General features: G+C 52.1%; 5 protein-coding genes across 5 annotated transcripts; 2 read left to right on the top strand and 3 right to left on the bottom strand.

Annotated features, from left to right (window-relative positions):
* Window positions 1-27: 27 nt before the first annotated feature.
* Window positions 28-3,639, bottom strand: ALT_4130 (uncharacterized protein; the record flags this gene model as incomplete). The annotated part of the gene is made up of 2 exons (XM_033558263.2): window positions 28-3,555; window positions 3,607-3,639. 2 exons carry the CDS (start codon window positions 3,637-3,639, stop codon window positions 28-30), a joined length of 3,561 nt encoding a protein of 1,186 aa, XP_033414154.2.
* An 893-nt stretch (window positions 3,640-4,532) lies between these two features.
* Window positions 4,533-7,411, top strand: ALT_4129 (DNA ligase (ATP) CDC9; the record flags this gene model as incomplete). Its single annotated transcript, XM_033558264.2, has 4 exons — window positions 4,533-4,570; window positions 4,688-6,524; window positions 6,579-6,809; window positions 6,866-7,411. The coding sequence occupies 4 exons, from the start codon at window positions 4,533-4,535 to the stop codon at window positions 7,409-7,411; spliced, it is 2,652 nt and encodes an 883-aa protein (XP_033414155.2).
* A 1,190-nt stretch (window positions 7,412-8,601) lies between these two features.
* dppV (dipeptidyl peptidase DppV) lies at window positions 8,602-11,153 on the top strand (the record flags this gene model as incomplete). Its single annotated transcript, XM_033558265.1, has 8 exons — window positions 8,602-8,666; window positions 8,737-8,788; window positions 8,846-9,078; window positions 9,133-10,141; window positions 10,191-10,413; window positions 10,467-10,699; window positions 10,751-10,962; window positions 11,015-11,153. 8 exons carry the CDS (start codon window positions 8,602-8,604, stop codon window positions 11,151-11,153), a joined length of 2,166 nt encoding a protein of 721 aa, XP_033414156.1.
* A 184-nt stretch (window positions 11,154-11,337) lies between these two features.
* Window positions 11,338-14,014, bottom strand: vtc4 (putative vacuolar transporter chaperone (Vtc4); the record flags this gene model as incomplete). The annotated part of the gene is made up of 5 exons (XM_033558266.1): window positions 11,338-11,744; window positions 11,796-13,110; window positions 13,161-13,406; window positions 13,479-13,941; window positions 14,010-14,014. The coding sequence occupies 5 exons, from the start codon at window positions 14,012-14,014 to the stop codon at window positions 11,338-11,340; spliced, it is 2,436 nt and encodes an 811-aa protein (XP_033414157.1).
* A 1,127-nt stretch (window positions 14,015-15,141) lies between these two features.
* Window positions 15,142-18,460, bottom strand: ALT_4126 (MCM DNA helicase complex subunit MCM4; the record flags this gene model as incomplete). Its single annotated transcript, XM_033558267.2, has 5 exons — window positions 15,142-15,729; window positions 15,797-16,989; window positions 17,052-17,123; window positions 17,188-18,060; window positions 18,115-18,460. The coding sequence occupies 5 exons, from the start codon at window positions 18,458-18,460 to the stop codon at window positions 15,142-15,144; spliced, it is 3,072 nt and encodes a 1,023-aa protein (XP_033414158.2).
* Between the last annotated feature and the right edge of the window lie 937 nt (window positions 18,461-19,397).

The raw sequence follows: 19,397 nt of genomic DNA, 5'->3' as shown, positions 1-19,397 counted from the left end.
CGTACATATGTCCGCTATTCATAAAAATCAGAACACCACCGGGGTGAATCTCAACCGGTTTGCCAACGAAGACCAAGACTCCAATGGATTCTCCGGAATCTCGCAGATCATAGACACGCCATCACCCGCCTTGCTTCTAGTCGACGTCGCGATTGCCTGCGCCTTTCGCTGCTGGAAGATGAACCAAGTCAGATCCGCATTCCAGGTCTCCATGGCCTGAATGGCGGTCTCGACGGGTTCCAGCTCTGCACGTTGCGCAGCCGGTATGTCCGAGGCTGAAGTAGCATCTTGTAGATGGAATTGGGTGTAGTAGTTCGGGCCGACGTAGAGGGTTATCCAGTCGGCTAGGAACTCGCATATTTGGTCGCCCGTGGACAGCGGGAGACGGACGTGAGTGAGGAGTGTGATGAATAGGGAGATCAGGGCGCGCCAGAGGGTATGGTGTGGTGTGAAGGCGCGAGCGCCAGTGGTAGAACTGGAACTGGAGCTGGAGCCGGGTATGACTAGCGATAGAGAGTGAGACAGAGGTAATGAGAGTTGGATTTCTGCTGGTGTGTGTGTCTCGGATGAGTGTGTGTTGCTGGATTGGTGGTGAGCGCGACGCTCGAGTGCCTTCTCTGCATCTTGACGCACTTTGTCCCATGTGCGGCGATAGATTCGCTCCCAGCGGGGGAATTCGGCCTCGACGCGGGATGCCATGAAGTCACCAGCTGTCTTGCACATGACTTCTATGGCTTCGCAGGCGGCAGTGCCTACGAATGTCTCTTCCTTGAAGTCGAACTCCTCGATTTTGCGTGCGCTGCTGCTTCTGAGAGCGCTGGTAGACGGCGTGGACCGGTCCCTCGTCATGAGAGCGCTCGACGACGTCTCGCTGGATAATGAAGACGGAAAGCTGATCTTTGAAGCAATAGCGGGCCATAGATCATTGATGACTGGCAGGAAGCTGTTCTCGTTCTGCGCCAGGGCTGGGAAGCCTTGAATTAGGACGGAGAGTAAGGAGCGACGAAGGTAGGGCGAAGGAGAAGTCAGATGCGAGGGTATCGACTTGACAATGTGTAGAAGGATCGTGTGTGATTTACTGAGCGGCTTCTCCTCATCCTCCGGCTCTCGAGGAGGGGGAAGTGGTTCCTCGGATTCATCCGCGTTCAAGATGTCAGAGAGGTTGTCAGCGTCCAAGCTCGCGACTTTCTCACTCTCTGATTTCCAGGGTCGTTTCGGATGTGACACTCTTTCTTCATCGTCTTCCACGTCTTCATCCATATACTTGGCTCGCTTTGTTCTACGGGCAGCCAAATCCTCTGCCAGGGTGGATACCAGCAGCCTCTGATACTGCCGCTTGCGATGGTCGACGGCTGTGGCCTCCCCATTGGTAATTGCGAGGAGTGACGGGGTCTTTGTGCCTTCCTCGACGATGGCAGCCAGGGTCTTGAACATTGTTTCCACAAGTTTGGGGTATCCATGGTACATATCCAGAATGCCAAACATTGAGTCAACCAAGTCATCCAAATAGGGAATCAATCGAGCACCACACAGTTTTACCATCATGAAGAGGACTTGCGGCGGGTAAGGTGAGACATCAAAGGTATTCAGTTTCAATGCCACTGAGTTCACGAGATAGTCGACGTTTTCAATAATCATGGTGCTGGTATCCTCGTACCTGCAAGAGCTGGTGAGTATGTCAAGGCATACCATAGCATGCCTCTGGAGATTAGAGTTATTTGATGCGAGCAACTGGAGAACAGGATATAGCGCATCCATCAGCTCCGGGCGAAATGCCTCTCCGAGTTGCTGAGCTTGGAGAGCAACCGCTTCCAGTGCGAGAGCAGAAATTCGCCAATCCCTGGAGGTCTCCGACAGTGGTTGGTCTAGAAGAGGCAACGAGTAATAATATAGCTCTTCGATCATGGCCCTACTGCTTAGACTGTGGACCGATATTTCTATGTGATCTAAAGATATGAAATCGTCGAGGATGCCCGTGAGCTGCGAACCAGTTTTCAAAAAGTTCAGGGCTAACCAGAACGGAGCCACCACTGCGTCTCCAGAGGCACGGTGCACTTGACCAAGGATGGACCGCGTAATCTCACTTCCAGACTCGGAGCTATTGAGACGAACGATCATCGATTGGAGATCCTTGAGAGTCTGTTGCTGGCTGCGGTGGCCCAGAAGTACAGAGGAAAAGGCCAATGACTGATTGTCTCGATGCAGCACGTCCAGGTTTAGGTTCTCAACCATGTCTTGATTTACCGGCTGCGGATTCCTGGAGGCTTGGTTGACAGCAGCAGCAACACTATCGCACAAGCCTGATGCGAGAGCACTCGTGAGGATATCAGATCCCGACTGCACCTGAGAAAGTACCTGGAAGGCTGTTGATATCTGCTTGATTCCCCATTGCTTTGCTGTCTCATCATTGCCTTGCATAGTCCTTGGAAAGGCAGTGACCCAGGTATGAAGCGAGTCCTTGAGAGTATCCAATACAACAGGATATGTGGTAGCAAGATGCTTCAGAGTAGTGTAGGCGTGATTGGGTGTTTGATCTTCTGATATGGACAGGATGACAATCGTTTCTACCATGAGAGATATCGAATCGTGAAGCGTAGCCGAACAGTCCTCTATGACCATTGAGCAGAGGTCCAAAAGCGCAGCCTGCACCTCCTGCCGTTCATGACGTCTTATCTGAATTACGTTTGCAAGAGCCAGCCTAATCTGCGTAGTTGTTGCTTTCAACCAAGATCCATCCAGGACAACCCTGTCGTCCGCTTGCTGGTTGTCCGCTTGCTGGGTTTGATTCGACTCTTCCGTGACCGAACTCGTGACTTGGTCGTTCAAAACGTTTCGGAGTAAATTAGTAAGGATCTGTAGACATATCGAGAGTACCCTGAAAGAGCGGCGTATCTGAGTGGTCGGTTTCAAGACCTTCGTCAGAGCCGAAACCGTCCGCGGCATGATACTCGCTAAAACTACCCGATCGGTGATACGATCGAACAGAGCTCGAAGTGCCTCTGCAGCAGCCACACAGGATTCGTCCGACGGCCCATCCGAAACACCTTCGAGGAGAATGTACACAGCCTGGTCGACGATAGTGGCTGTACCAATCTCATGATAGATCGTTTGCTTTGCCACTGGCCCTTCTAGAACACTAAATATAGCCGCGAAGCAATTGAAGCAGGCGATACCGAGCTCCACGGGCTGCGAATGTAAAGACTGACCACCACTGGCTTTATTCGGCGCACCGCCCACGATCAGGGTGAGCAGTATTATGAGCTGCTTGCCCAGCTGAGGGGACAGGTGCCGGCGCCATCCTTTCGCAATCAGAATCCGTAGGCAATTCACAGCCAGTTCCAATGTCCGCGCGGGAAGGCTCTGGGTTTCGTTGAAGATATGTGAGAGAGGGAAAAAGGCGTATTCCGCTAGCTTCTCGTCCAGAGCATCTTTATCGGCGAGTTGGGTGAGGACGTTGTAGACCGGGCTGAGGGCCTGGAAAACATCGTTGGGGGTTTTCTGACGTCCACGGAAGCCAAGACCGACTGAGCTCAGCTCGACACAGGGAGCACGCAGCTATAAAAAGGGATAAGCATTCTACTATGTATCAACCTAAAGGTTGGTTACCTTTTTAAAGGACTCCTGCCGCAGGGTCTCCATCAGGCCCAGCTACAGCTCGCAGGCCGATCGACAAAGGTTGAATAGTGTCTAAGCCATCCAGTCCGTCGCAGTATATATAGAAGAGACAGGTCATATAAAGTCGACTGCTCCTCATGCAACCGATAACTAGAGAAAATCAAGGGAGTTGCTAAGCTGTGCGAATTAATGTATGCTTCTCGTACGGTCGTACCTCTTGTTTCTTTGCTTCTCCGCCTTCTGCCCGCATTTTCTGCCGCCCATTCACAGGCGGTGTGTATGAATCTGGTTTGCATTGTTTGCGTCATAGCATGATGAACAGATGAAGCATCGAGTCAATTAACAGGCATGCATAGCAGAGAATCCGAGCCCTCGAGTTATTTTACACGATGCGATAATTGTAGTCATTTGCAATCATCTTCTGACCATTTGAAACTCTCCAATAACGATGTAAGCTTCGTGGTGTTGCACTACTGAGGCATCATGTCTGATCACGTGATTAGTACTAGTCTCGCGTCACTACACGTCGCGTTCCCACGAAAGGCTGCCTGCTGCCGGCAGAGGTTGCTGCCTTAATTGTACAATCGAGACCTCAAGACATACTGGGGTCTATTTAATGACCATTGAGCCCTTGATTGTATGTTATTTTGCTTTTGAAATTACCTTGATGTCAAATTGTACAAGTCTTTGAAAGTGTCGCTGCGACACCTATGACCAGTCTCCGCATCTCCGCATCCATTGCGCCTGTATCGCATTATAGCCGTGGACCTGTCGCCTTTACTGCAAAAGCTAGAAATTCATATCGCACTTTACTGCGGACATTTACTGGTTACAGCAGACCCCTGTTCCTGTCTGGGGTCACTTGTCCGCTCATTTCCACCACTTATCGCTCTTTGGCCATCATTACGCTCCCTACAATGGCAGATTCTAAGGGTAGGAAACAAGCTACGTTGGGGTATGTTCGAGATCCTCAATTGACCCTTGGGTGCGTGGTTTAGATGGACAGATCACTCCGCATGGCGAATTCTTACGCAACTTGATTGTGCTGACGAATATGGTCTGCACCATACAGGCGATTCTTCGGCTCTAATGCAGAGGGGCCGAAGGCCGCACCTAAAAAGCAAACAACTTTGTCATTCTCGAACAAGAAAGACAAGAAGAGCGATGTTGCCGACGAACAAGCGAGAATTGAGGAACCTTCAACTATCACTGAAGCGAAGTCAGAGCCGACAAATGGCGAAGATGTGAAAATGGAGGGTTTGCTGGAGACGGAGGTGGCCCATACGAACGGTTCTCCAGGCTCCAAGTCTCTTAAACGAGAAAAGAGCAGCGATGAGGAAAGTGACTCGGATGTTCAACCAGTACAGAAAAGACGCCGGAAGAGCTCACGAGGGGCAGAAGCGGCTCCTGCCGTACGGGAAAAGACGCCGTCACCAAAGAGGTCTAAAATTCGCAAGGCCGAAGCCAAGGAAAGCTCGCCACCTGCCATCGTGAAGAAGGCATCCGGCGAGGAAACACCAGAGAAAGAAACGGAGCCTTCGGAAGAGGAAGAGGTCGCGTCTGCTAGCGAGGAGGAAGAAGAAGACGAGAAGCCCGAAGTGATGAAGAAGACAATGGAAAAGGTGCAGGCCACATTAAAAGCGACCGGCACGGAACCGTATCCTGACTGGAAACCTGGTGAACCGGTTCCCTACGCAGCTCTTTGCACCACCTTTTCTCTCATCGAGATGACCACGAAGCGACTGATCATTCTGGCCCATTGCTCTCTCTTCCTGCGCCAAGTCCTCCGCTTGACGCCACAAGACCTTCTCCCGACGGTTCAACTGATGATTAACAAATTAGCCGCAGACTATGCCGGTATAGAGTTGGGTATTGGCGAATCGTTCATCATGAAGGCAATCGGCGAAAGTACAGGGCGTAGTTTGGCTGTGATAAAAGCAGATCAACATGAGATTGGCGATTTGGGCTTGGTAGCTGCCAAGAGTCGATCAAACCAGCCGACCATGTTCAAACCGAAGCCCTTGACCGTCCGAGGGGTGCATGAAGGTCTGATCGCTATTGCGAAGATCCAGGGCCAGGGATCTCAAGATAAGAAGATCTCCGCGATCAAGAAGCTTCTGTCCGCGGCCGATGCCGCAACGGCAGGTAAAGGTGGCAAGGGCGTCGACATTACCAAGGATAAAGGAGGCGCCAGCGAAGCCAAGTTCATCGTCCGATTTCTGGAGGGCAAGTTGAGACTTGGCCTGGCAGAAAAGACGGTCCTCGTGGCTCTTGCTCAAGCGGTGGTGGCCCATGAGGCTGCGGTCAGAGGCGAAAAGACACCTTCTCCCGAGAAGATGGCGCAGGGCGAAGCTGTTCTCAAGACGGTATACAGTGAGCTACCTGCTTACGAAGTCATCATCCCTGCAATGCTCGAGCATGGCCTGTTCAACTTACCCAAGGTTTGCAAGCTACAACCGGGAATTCCCATCAAACCCATGCTTGCCAAACCTACAAAGTCTATCACCGAGGTGCTGAACCGATTCGAAGGAAAGGACTTCACCTGCGAGTACAAGTATGATGGCGAGCGAGCTCAGATCCACTACGTTGCGCCCGATGTGGTTCACCACTACCCCGGGGCAAAAGCTACCCTGCAAAAGGATTCCAAGGGTCTCAGTGCGATTTTCTCACGAAACTCGGAAGACTTGTCCAAGAAGTATCCTGACGTGCTGGCCAAACTCGAGACTTGGGTCAAGGACGGAGTGAAGAGCTTTGTCTTGGACTGTGAGACGGTGGCTTGGGACACAGTGAACAAGAAGGTTTTACCATTCCAACAGCTCATGACCCGTAAGCGGAAGGATGTCAAAGCAGAGGATGTCAAGGTCAAAGTGTGCATTTTTGCATTTGATCTTTTGTTCTTGAATGGCGAGGTGAGCTTCCCCGTAGCCTACTCGTACTAATCTTCAAGACTGACTCGTGGTTAGCCTACTGTCAAGAAGACGTTGCGCGAGCGTCGCGAGCTTCTGCACAAGTCGTTCGAGGTTGTTGAAGGCGAATTTCAATTCGCTCAGCATGGCGATACGAATGAACTGGAAGAAATCCAGAATCTGCTGGACGAGAGTGTCAAGGCGTCATGTGAAGGGCTGATGGTGAAGATGTTGGATACAGAAGAGAGTGGCTACGAACCCAGTAAACGAAGTCGGAATTGGCTAAAGGTATGCCTCGTTACGCCTACTTCTATCCAGATAAGGACCCAGCTGACATCTATCAGGTCAAGAAGGATTACCTCGCAGGCGTTGGAGACTCCCTTGACCTCGTGGTGCTTGGTGCTTACCATGGCCGGGGCAAGCGAACCTCTGTCTACGGAGCTTTCCTACTGGCTGCGTACAATTCAAGCACACAAACTTACGAAACGATCTGCAACATTGGCACAGGGTTCTCAGAAGCGCTTCTGGAAGAGCTCTATAAAGAACTCTCGCCTTTAACGATAGACCGGCCCAAACCGTTCTACTCGCATTCCAACGTTCCCAAGGATCAGCCCGACGTGTGGTTTGAACCACGGTTGGTCTGGGAGGTGAAGACAGCGGATCTCACCCTGAGTCCTCGATATAAGGCTGCCGCCGATGAATTCGTGGGAACCACGGGCGGTGGTAAGGGAGTTTCCCTTCGCTTTCCACGATTCATCAAATCACGCGACGACAAGAAGCCTGAGCAGGCGACGACAACGAGAGCAGTGGCAGAGATGTATCGCAAGCAAGAGGCCGTCCTGAAAGAAAACACCGGCAAAGGAGGTGTGGATGATGACTTTGAATATTGAACGGAGCCTGTATCTCTTTGCTGTAGGATAGATGGTCGCTTGACTGCATGTTGGCATGGATGCCTGTCCGAATTGAAGTAGCCATTAGTGGCATTATTGCATAATGCTCAATTATTTCGTAATCCGCTGAGCTCCTCTGTACAGCAACCGCGTATAGCTATCTTCTCACTGTCTCACTCCATGCGAAAGTAGCCAATGGCCAGCAGCCTAAAAGTCCGATGTTATCAGTGGTAGATAGGTAGGTACCGGCAGAAATGAGGCCGAGCGTGGCTGGTCATCATCAAAATGTCTTGGCGAGTGGGCTCCCGTCGGACTTGCTTCCCTCTCTGTTATGATTCTATTCCCATCGACTCCATCAACCAACCATCGTCAGAGACTGCCTATCTCGATATCCACCTTGGGGAAACCAAGACCATCAAGACCGAGGCATCCTCTTCGATCATTATACTACTGGTCCAATCAATGTCTCAAGTCGCAGGGACAAAGAGCCAAGGAACCCACAACTGGTGCTAGCTCGGGTTGGTCTCCCCGTCAATAAGACGGGAACTCAGCCGGTTATTCAATATTGACGATATTGCACTAATGTCATCATGGAATGGCTATCATCGGCAAAGCTAACAGAAGCCCAGCCTACTAGTTGCTGACATCCTGCAGGTTGATGCACAATATCAGGACCTTTGTCAACAAATGGCGCCATCTCGTGTCCAAATGCTTCGAGATGCTTGGCATTGTAACCCAAGACTGTGGGGACCGAGACAGCGTCCAAGACGGCCCTGAGTTCCTGCACTCTCCGCCCTCGTCGAGCAGGCTAAGCTGTCCGAGGCCCATTCATGGCGTGGCGAATGGGTTCCATACGAGCGTCCATGGATGTAATGTGTTTATCATTGCTGAGAGCAGTTTAGTGGTGATAATAGCCTCTACCCTTATCAGGCAGGTCCTCAGGGATCATGGCCAAAGGGACATGGATGCCGCATGGCCAATGCTGGGGGAAATTAATGGTCTTTAATTTGTCGATGACTGATTTTGATTACAGCTTATTATTATTATGATTGTCCGACGCAGGGCAAAGTGCGGAGGTGGCCGGGGCAAGCAAGGGGAATACATAAATTGCTCATTGTCAGCACCCCAGCTGGGATTCTGGTCCATCTCTCAAGAAAAGATTTCTTTGTTGATCGAGGTCCGAGTCCATCATGGGAGCTTTACGCTGGCTCTCTATTGCCGCTGCGGCATCGACCGCATTGGCTCTTACGCCTGAGTGAGTGGGATTGTTTACACTTCAAGGCTACAGCTTCGGGCACTTATTCTAACGAACAATTGATTTACAGGCAGTTAATCACTGCTCCACGGAGGTCCGAAGCTATTCCTGACCCATCTGGTGTAAGTCCGAGACTACAATTGCTGGTTGTATAAGGATATCAGCTGACAGGCTCACAGAAAGTTGCGGTCTTTTCGACGTCGCAATACTCCTTTGAGACTCACAAGCGGACCTCGTGGTGGAGTCTGTTGGACCTGAAGACCGGTCAAACCAAGGTTCTCACCAATGACAGCAGTGTGTCCGAGATTGTCTGGTTATCCGACGACTCGATTCTCTACGTCAATGGCACCAATGCAGACATCCCGGGTGGTGTTGAGCTGTGGGTGACTCAGGCTTCGAGCTTTGGCAACGGGTATACACGCCTTTCTGTCATACCATTCCGAAGACTAGCTAACCGCCCTCATAGGTACAAGGCTGCCTCTCTGCCGGCCTCCTTCTCAGGTTTGAAGACCGCCAAGACCAAGTCTGGCGACATTCGTTTCGTAGCATATGGTCAATCGTATCCCAATGGAACCGCGTACAATGAAGAGCTTGCTGCCGCTCCTCTGAGCTCCGCTCGCATCTACGATAGCATCTACGTGCGCCACTGGGATTACTGGCTCAGCACCACCTTCAACGCAGTCTTCTCCGGCACTCTGAAGAAGGGCCATGGACAGAAGGGCTACAGCTTGGACGGTGAGCTCAAGAACCTGGTTTCTCCCGTCAAGAATGCCGAGAGCCCCTACCCACCGTTCGGTGGAGCGTCCGACTATGACCTCTCTGCCGATGGCAAGTGGGTCGCTTTCAAGAGCAAGGCTCCTGAGCTTCCCAAGGCCAATTTCACCACATCCTACATTTACCTCGTCCCCCACGATGCCTCGGAGACAGCCCGGCCCATCAATGGCCCCGACAGCCCCGGCACCCCTAAGGGTATCAAGGGTGATTCAAGCAGCCCTGTGTTCTCCCCCAAAAGCGACAAAATCGCCTACTTCCAGATGAAAGATGAGTCGTATGAATCCGACCGCCGCGTCCTGTACGTCTATTCTCTCAGCTCGAAGAAGACCATTCCCAGTGTCGCAGGAGACTGGGATCGCTCCCCCGACAGCGTCAAGTGGACACCCGATGGCAAGACACTCATCGTCGGAAGCGAAGACCTGGGTCGCACGAGACTCTTTTCTCTTCCTGCCAACGCAAAGGATGACTACAAGCCCAAGAACTTCACCGATGGCGGTTCGGTGTCCGCGTACTACTTCCTGCCCGATTCCAGCCTGCTGGTAACCGGCAGCGCCCTCTGGACGAACTGGAACGTCTACACTGCTAAACCGGAGAAGGGAGTGATCAAGACCCTTGCCTCTGCCAACGAGATCGATCCCGAGCTCAAGGGACTCGGTCCTTCTGACATTAGCGAGTTCTACTACCAGGGCAACTTCACCGACGTAAGTTCATTTTATTAGCTTGTAAACCTCATAACTTACCAAAACACAGATTCACGCGTGGGTCATCTACCCCGAGAACTTCGACAAGTCAAAGAAGTACCCCCTGATCTTCTTCATCCACGGTGGACCCCAAGGCAATTGGGCCGATGGCTGGAGCTCGAGATGGAACCCCAAGGCCTGGGCCGACCAGGGCTATGTCGTGGTTGCCCCCAACCCGACAGGCAGTACTGGATTCGGTCAAGCTCTCACGGACGCCATCCAGAACAACTGGGGTAAGCACCCCTTCTCCTGTGCCCTTCAGACAGAATAATCTAACGAAAAACAGGCGGAGCCCCCTACGACGACCTCGTCAAATGCTGGGAATACATCCACGAGCACCTCGACTTCGTCGACACCGACCACGGCGTCGCCGCAGGCGCCAGCTACGGCGGTTTCATGATCAACTGGATCCAGGGTAGCCCTCTAGGCCGCAAATTCAAGGCCCTGGTCAGCCACGACGGCACCTTCGTCGCGGACGCCAAGGTCTCAACCGACGAGTTGTGGTTCATGCAGCGCGAGGTAGTCCCCACACCCTCCCTTTCTTCCAGGGCAAATTCTAACTGTCTAAAGTTCAACGGAACCTTCTGGGACGCCCGCGAAAACTACCGCCGCTGGGACCCGTCCGCGCCCGAGCGCATCCTCCAGTTCGCGACCCCCATGCTCGTCATCCACAGCGACAAGGACTACAGGCTCCCCGTCGCGGAGGGTCTCTCGCTCTTCAATGTGCTGCAGGAGCGCGGCGTGCCGAGTCGGTTCTTGAACTTCCCGGATGAGAATCATTGGTGAGTTTGCCATCTGCTTATGCGGATATAAAGTTGACTAACGAGTGGGTAGGGTCGTCAACCCCGAGAACAGCCTCGTGTGGCACCAGCAGGCCCTCGGCTGGATTAACAAGTACTCCGGCGTCGAGAAGAGTAACCCCGACGCGGTCAGTCTGGAGGACACCGTTGTCCCGGTTGTGAATTATAACTAGAGTGTAACCTGTGGATACTGTATAGCTTAAATGCAGGTAGCGACTACCACGCACACTTTTGCCCATTCTATTTCCATTCGTCGAGTCCAGTTCGTAATCACGATAATACTACAACAAACAAAGGACGGACGGTTAACTATTTCATGTACAGCATAACGATCGTACACTAGACGAACAAGTCAGACTAGAGTTCTCCGCCGGCAGATCCCCGACCATGACCGAAACCCTGGTCTCCATCGCGAGAGGCAAAGCCGGTCTGACGCACTCTCAGACCAAAGTTGACCAGCATAATAACCACAAGGCCAATGCCGACGACCGTAGGGCCCCATTTCTCATAGTAGACTCGTTTGACGTCGCGGCGCTTGCGGATCTTGTCGACACGCCAGATGTACAGCATGAGACTGTAGACAAGGGCCACGGCGGCGAGGATGGTAAACGCCCACGAGGAGGCGAAGGTGATGTAGTCGTTGCCGAAGTTGAGCAGAGTCGCAGCGATGGTGCCGAGGAGGATGGAGAATTCGAGCCACGAGAGAAAGGTTCGCTCGGCGGCGAAGTACACCTTGGGTTCGACGCGGATGGGGACGTGGATGCCTGTATGCGTGAGACTTGGCGTGACGGAAAAGACTGGGGAAAAAAACTTACGTTTACCCTTTGGAGCGACGAATCGCTTTATTGTCCGTTTGTTGCCCATGACGGCGATGCCGTTCTGTTCAGGTTCGGGCATGCTTGTGGGCCGCGGCCCAGGCGCAATGGCCTTGAGCCCATTGATCAGTGCGTGGCCCATACGATGAATGTAGTACTTGGCCAGCTTCTGATAGAAGTAGCCGCCCCCGATCCTTCGCGCTTCTTCTAGTTCGTCCGAGTCGATGGACTCCTCGTCCGAATCATACAATGGATAATCTTCGTCACCGGGGAGCGGCTGCGCGGCAATGCGCTCTTCGATGTCCAGCGCATTTCCGCCGTCCTCTTCGAACAGGTCACTCTGGCCGACCACTGAGTGCTGTGCATCGCGGGCGGCAGCCCTCGCACGCGCCTGCGACTCGTCCGACTCGTCCTCGTCCGATTCGTCGTCTTCTGGCGTTTCATTGGCGGAAAGAGACGTGCTGGCCAGCGGCCGGGTGATACCGAATCGACGCGTCGCGGGCTTCCTGATGTCTACGTCCATCTGTGGCATCCAGAAGGGAAGAAGGTTGATGCGATCGGGGAACAACGTGGCAGTTCCGTGAATGAACTTGCTGAATTTCGGGACCGCTTCGACCAGGTGACTGGCGGTCAACTCCCGAATCCACTGGGGCGGCTCTTGACCAGCTTGCGTTTGCAGCTTGACTTCCAGCACCGCATAAGGGAATCGCTCGACATCCTCGGGCGGCAATTGCGAGAAAGGCCAGTCAACACCTATGTCCATTCGGCGCCAGTTGTTGCCTGAGCGCTGCCGGCCGTCTAGGTTGTCCTCTCGTGTCATGGTCAGCTCCGTATCCAGAGATATTCGTACTCGAGCATCACCCGGAAGCTGGAAAGCTGTGCGATGGTAGAAGGTCCGGGTAACAGGTTCCAGCCGACGTGTGATGACTCGGTACTGGATTTCGCGCGCCAACTGTTCCAAGTCGGCGATTTCCTGCTCGCTCTTCTTCCCTTCTTTGCGCATCTTCTCAAAAATGCTCTCGACTGTCATGCGACCGGACAGATAGGCGTTGACATGCTTTTCCTTGAGCGAGAAACGCGCCTTGACCGACTTTTCACCAGTCCAGTCTTCACGATGAGTCTTTCGCTCGACGAAGATCTGGTCGCTTTCCATCCCGCCATACCAACGAAGTCGAATGGCCTCTGCTCCTTCAGTCTTTTTCAGACGACCCTCGTATAGCTCCCATGTGTTGGTGTTGTCAAAGTAGATGGACGAGATGGCGGCATCCTTTTCTTCAAACTCCTTGTTGGGATTGAAGACAAGGACAGGAAGGTGCTGTCATAGTTAGTTTGACGAGATACACATAAAGATAAAGCTTTGCATACCTTGAGAATGATCAGCTTCAATTCGGTGATATTGTCGGGATGAACCCAATATTTGGTAGTCTGGCGGACAAAGTTCTGCTGCGAGCCACCAGCTGCAGAATCTCCCTTGACAGGATTACCCTTGGTGCGAACTAGATCGTAGAGCTTTGAAAGCTTCACCACGAATGCATCGTAGTTGTCCTTGAAGAAGGGCTTGGCTTTGAGTCGGGCGGCAAAAACCGGTTTGAGATGCCACCCCGTTTGTTTCTAACACAAAACATTAGCTTCCTGGAAGTTGCACCAAAAAAAGAAATAAAAAGGTGCAGATGCAGAACGTACATCATGCTTCTTGATAATCTTCTGAAACCCTGTATAATTCAATTGCGTAAACTTGGCGAGATCATGCACGTCGGCAATGATGTCACTCAGCATCTGCTCCAGCAGCAGGAAATCCTCATCCGAGGGCGGCGGCTGCGACGCCCGCAGACTCTGCCTCCTCGTATTATTCGCATTATCCAGCCTCGAGATAACGTCCGCCACATCCTTCTCGCTGGCCTGGATGCGCCGCACAATCTCCTCGCTCTTGAGCTTCTGGAAGTTAAACACCTTGTCCAGCTCGCTCTCCAGCAGCGACACGAAGCTCTTCTCGTGGTCTTCTGTCCATGGCTTGCGATCGGGTTTGGGGTTTTCGGGGGTGGGTTCGCTGACGTAGCCGGTCTTGAGGGCTTTCTTGAGGTCTTCGTAGGCGATGTAGTACCAGTAGTACTCCTTGATCATGGACGATCGGAGATGTTCTCCGAACCTTGAGGAAGGCGGGGACGGTCAGTCAATGACGGCCCGAGAGCATTGATCGACGAGTAAGTTACTTACTTCATGATGGGCGAGTAGCACGAATGGCGTTATGCTACTGAGCTAGGTCGACACAAAGAGGTTGGATTGAATTGAGATAGTGGTGGGATGGCGGTTCAGACAGAGCGGGAGATGGTCGGCATTCATTCCCGGACGCAGAAAAAAAAAATCGAAGCAGGAAGAGGGACGAAAAGAAATTGAGCTTCGGTTGATAGGAGATTGATCGATGGGCTACTATAATAATACCCAAGTGATGAACGAATAGCGGGTAGATTGCGAGAGAACTGGGGCGGTGGTATCTAGCTTGACGTCCAGACTCATTTGTTTGGAGAGACCTAACCAGTAACCAGCACAAGCTAGGTCCTAGTCCCAGCCCACCCACAGACTTCTTCCAGCTTCATATGCCAAGCCTGCTTTCCAACTTCCATCGTGGTGTATTGTAACCATGAGGTTCTGGAATTAAAATTATTGAAGTGAATGTACCTGATAAATATCTAATGTATGCTCTGCAGCTCTGCCAGCTTGTGATGATTTTTGCCTGCAGTGGAATCTCGCATACTGCGTCTATTAGTGAATTTCTTCAAGAACCTTGGGATTAATTACGCTTATCTGCTCGGGCAGGTAAGTGGACTGACACCAATTATTGCACGCTATTATAGCTTGATTTATGGGTCAGAGGAAGTCTCGCTCTTGCAGTCTGGCCTCTCACTTTCTTCGGTTGCAACATGTGCGCTGCTAGTGCGGCACCACCCTGGATGATATATTCCCGTATGTGGACTAGTGTCATTACGGCGCGTATGGCCCAATACGGAATCCTTCTTTTCTAATCCAACAGACAGACAAGGCCTTCAATCGCCAGCATCAAATATAAGATAGAGACGTAGACAGTCTACAGCAGACCAACCACTACACCATCCATGTACACTGGGACTGTAAAGGCGCTGATTACATTGATCAGACCTAAAGTGGGAGAGTCAGTATTCATGTGCAAAGTGAACCATATTATGCCACAGTAACAGCCCAAACACCCAACACCATCCATCGCCAGACAACCCCGAGAACATGCAGTGAAATCAAGTAGATACCGGTAGAAATTATTTGTAGAAGACCATTCCATCATGTCTCATCATCCCATCCTTTTTAGAGAGATGGCCTACAGGAGAGCGCCGCCAATGCGCCGGATACTTCTCCGCGCACCCTCGCCGACAACGCTCACAACTCCCTCAGTCTCCAGCGCTCGAACTGCATCCGCAAACTGGCCACCATCGACCTCAGTGCTGCTGTTCTCGCTTAAAACCTTGAAGACCTCGGCCCAGCGGGCCGCACCGCCGCTGCTGCACAGGTCGTCCACCACGGACAGCAAGGCGCGCTTGAGTGCTTCCCGGCTGCGTCTCTCGCTGGCACTAGTGCCCTCCGTCAACAAGCTCATGTCAATCAGACCGGTCCGAGAGTCAGTGGCCGCCTGCTTGATGGCGGAGCGGATCAGGCGCACGGCTTCCTCCACATCATCTGCCGTGACCTCGGGCGACAGCCGCATACGGGCATGCGCTTCCGACAGTCGAATCATGGACTCCAGTTGACGAGTGGTGGCGGTGATACGGCGGTCAGAAGACCGGATGTCATCTCCAAGCTTACGCATGTTCACGTAGGCATCTGACAATGCCTTACCGGCGGCGGGAGTGAGCACTGGATGGACTTTGGTCTTGGCGTAGGTGATGTAGGCAGTAAGGAATTCGATGGGCTGCAGTATATGAACAGTCAGTCGCGATGGCTCGATGGCCCGTCAGGCGGCCGGGAAAAGTACTTACCAAGATCTCTTCCTCGGCAGCATTGTCAGGTCTGTCTTCCAGGTACATATTGACAAGATGCTTAGCGAGCCGACGATCTTCCTGCTCATCCACTCGGTCCAGCACGAGGTATACCAAATCGAATCGGGACAGCAAAGTGGGGGGAAGGTCAATATTCTGGGGAACGGGCAAGTTGGGATTGTACCTGCTACCGATCGGATTGGCGGAGGCCAGGATGCTGGTTCTAGCGTTCAATGTAGTGATAATGCCTGCCTTGGCGATCGACACTGTCTGTTGTTCCATGACTTCGTGCAGGACGGACCGAGTGGATTCGTTCATCTTGTCGAACTCGTCGATGCAACAGATACCGCCGTCTGAAAGAACCAAGGCACCGGACTCGAGGACCATCTGGCGGGTTTCAGGATCGCGGGTGACGTACGCCGTAAGACCGACAGCCGAAGAGCCCTTGCCGCTGGTGTACACACCGCGAGGAGCAATCTTGTGGACATAACGAAGAAGCTGGGACTTGGATGTGGATGGGTCACCACAGAGAAGAATATTAATATCACCGCGGTATCGTGGGTTACCGCCCTTCTGGAAGGTCTTGTTGGTGCCTCCGAACAACTGGAGCAGGATTCCCTTCTTCACGTCGTCCATCTCATAGATGCTGGGGGCCAAGGACCGAGAGAGAAGCTCATACAGGTCAGGTCTGGTGGCAGTTCGCTTAATCTTCTCTTCCTCCTCCGCGGTGAGCCTGCGTGTCTGTTCTGCATCCCCAGCAGCCTGTTCCGAAAGCTCCTGCTCGATGGTCGAGACGTCAATACCCAACTTCTTGCGATCGATTTTCTGAACATGAAGGACATCTATGTACGTCTTAAACAAAGACTTTTGTGTACGCTGGCGAGGGTTGACGCGCACAGGGTTGCACCGGAAAATACCGGTCACTTCGACCCGATCACCAGCCTTGCAGACATCCACCAGCTCATCATATACGCAAAGCGAAACCGAGTGAGGAGTCTGACCATCGGGAATGCTGTCAGGTGTTTCCTGCAATTTGATGACCTGCTTGTCCGCAAATACACAGCGGTTATGGATGAGTTGCATCGAGTTGCGTTCCTTACAAACCGGACGCGGGCACTCGGTGGGTTCCGCAATCTTTCCACGATCAATGTCGACCTGAACACCATGGTTGCATACTTGGCAACGGAAGAAAGCTGGAAACATGAGTCAGTTAAGATAATCTGATCTGGAAAGATATCAAGGAAAACTATCTTACCTTCTTTCATATCCGGAATGATGGGTGTCGTTCGAATGACCAAGCCCTTGATGCTTACTAGTTTATCCATGTCTGAAGAAAAGTTAGACGAGAAAAGCCAAATCAAAAGACAAAAAAAAAAGACCGTAATGCATACCTGCAGGATCGAGGTCTCTCATGTTCACAGTCGAGTCGAGACCGAAAGGCAGAACTTTGAACGCCTTGGTTTCCACTTCACCAACAAGGTCGGGGATCTCGTTCTGTGGCATTCTACCGGTCTCACTCAGCGCGTCGGAGCTGGGAACAGCAGGACCAGAGCTCAAGCCTCTATTATGACCCTGGTTTCGTTGATTCTGGGTCCGCAGGCGCTCCATCTCCTTGATCGCAAGCTCCACCATCACATCCTTCACTGTCTGATCCATCAATGGAATGATCTCTTGAGGATAAGCATGCAACTGATGCCATAGCTTGAGTGTTGACGGGTACGCCTTCAGGTTCTTCGCATCTAAGTTCAAGCTTGTCACTCCAAGTTCTCGCATGGTGCTCAACATGCTGATGTATTCCCGTTCCTCCGCGGAATCACCCATTATACGAGTCTCATCCTCGGTTGCGCCCTCTGCCCACAGACGGTATTTTGTTTGGAAGTTGTAGAGAAAGTTCTTGAATGCGGACATGGAATCCTGGATGGAGATGTTGGTACCCCAAATCACACGAGTTGAGTTACCACCCAAGGCCTCGGCCTCAGAGGTGTCTGGGTGGATATTCGAGAAGGTGGCATCGGAGCGTGGATCGCCATCGGCCGCAGGCATACCATTAGCATCGACAAAGACTCGGCGGCGGCGGTTCGGGCTAGAAAGAAATCCACCAGAGTGAAGGTCACTGCGGCGGGACATGGCACGGTTGCTATCTATGCCGGGTCTGGACGAGACGAATAATCCACTGCTGCTGCTGGGAATGTCGGAACGCCGTGACTGGCGATTCTGAGCTCGAGTTGGACTGGAACTTGACATGTATCGGATGGGGGAGGAGTCTGCGGAGCAGTCAGTATGTGTAGATCGTTGCCGAAAAAAAAGGTCAACAATACCTCTCATGGTAGGAGCATTTCCTCTAGGTGTCCTGTCTCCTTCATCCGCAGTAGAAGATGCTCTCATTGGTGAACTGGGCTCGTCCATTCGAACATCTGGTGTTTCCGCACTGCTGTCTGCCTTTGAAGGGGAGGACTGGAAGAACATAGGCGATGACGAGGGAACTGCCCCTTCACCTCTCAATCGCCTTGAAGCACGAGGCGTCGCCTGTGACTGTTCATCTGCCGCCCTTGGAGTCGGACTGCTGGTCTGGAGCTGACGAGAACGGGTTGACCGCGCAGGAGAAGAGGTTGCCGTGTCCTTGGCAGGGCGGCCCCTACGGCGAGAAGAAGCTGGAGAAGACATGTTGTGTCGGTCCCGATATCACGGATTTCCTCTGTAGCAGTTAATGTTTAAAGGACCGACGGTATAGGGAGAATAGTAGCGTTGGCGGGTTGAGGTGCTGGTTTGTATTGATGGGAGGGTCAGTTGCTGTTGTGGATTCTCTATCGAGGGAATTTCTTTTCATGGTCGGATTATCCGTCCAACGCGTTGCTACGCGACCACGCGTAAAGAGGTTTCCTAATTGGGACAACGCGAATGCAGAGCCACAACACGTGATTAGGGAACCTGAGCGGCTTGGGCATTGTGGCTGTGCTGTGAATCGGGCACTCAGACCCATGGAAACGACGTCACTCCACATAATAAGAGCAGCCAATCAAATATTATCGCAAGAAAGGGGAACAATGAATCCCTGCCTTGCTTGGAAGCTGCATATCCAGATCAAGTTAGGAAGTGCAACAAGTGCAACAAAGGAAGGAACAATGAATCGACCTTCAAGAATGCCTCAGGTATCTACACTCTGTGGGAAGACGCATAACACTCTAAGAGATCTCTACCTAGATCGCTAGCAAAAATAGATAAGAACATCTAAGCAGGATCAATAATCGGGGCGCTTTCTGACCAATCCTTCAGAAATGTCTGTAGAGTACGAAACAGTAGTACCCCTCGTTAGTGGACCTATTGTTCAGGGAGCGCCGTTGCATTCATCTTTGGTTTTAGCAGGCGCTTGATGTCATTTTAGTCCAATGAACTAACTTACCTAGGGAGTAGTGATCGACCATCCCCAGCGAAGTTCCACAAATGATCGCATTGTCAGCTCCCTGGGCTAGCGTTAATTTAGACGGTGAAATCGGTCGAATCAGGAAGCTCTTGGTGCCACTGTTGTCATTATTTTATCTGTGCCCTTGGCGCATATCAACCTGTCGAGACCTTGTTTATTGCATGTTCACTCGTTGTTGCC

Source organism: Aspergillus lentulus (genome assembly GCF_001445615.1).
Source record: "Aspergillus lentulus DNA, contig: Alt08, strain: IFM 54703, whole genome shotgun sequence".
Classification (NCBI taxonomy): domain Eukaryota; kingdom Fungi; phylum Ascomycota; class Eurotiomycetes; order Eurotiales; family Aspergillaceae; genus Aspergillus; species Aspergillus lentulus.
Note: the sequence above shows the minus strand (reverse complement) of the source record. Positions and strands in the feature narration are given on the sequence as shown.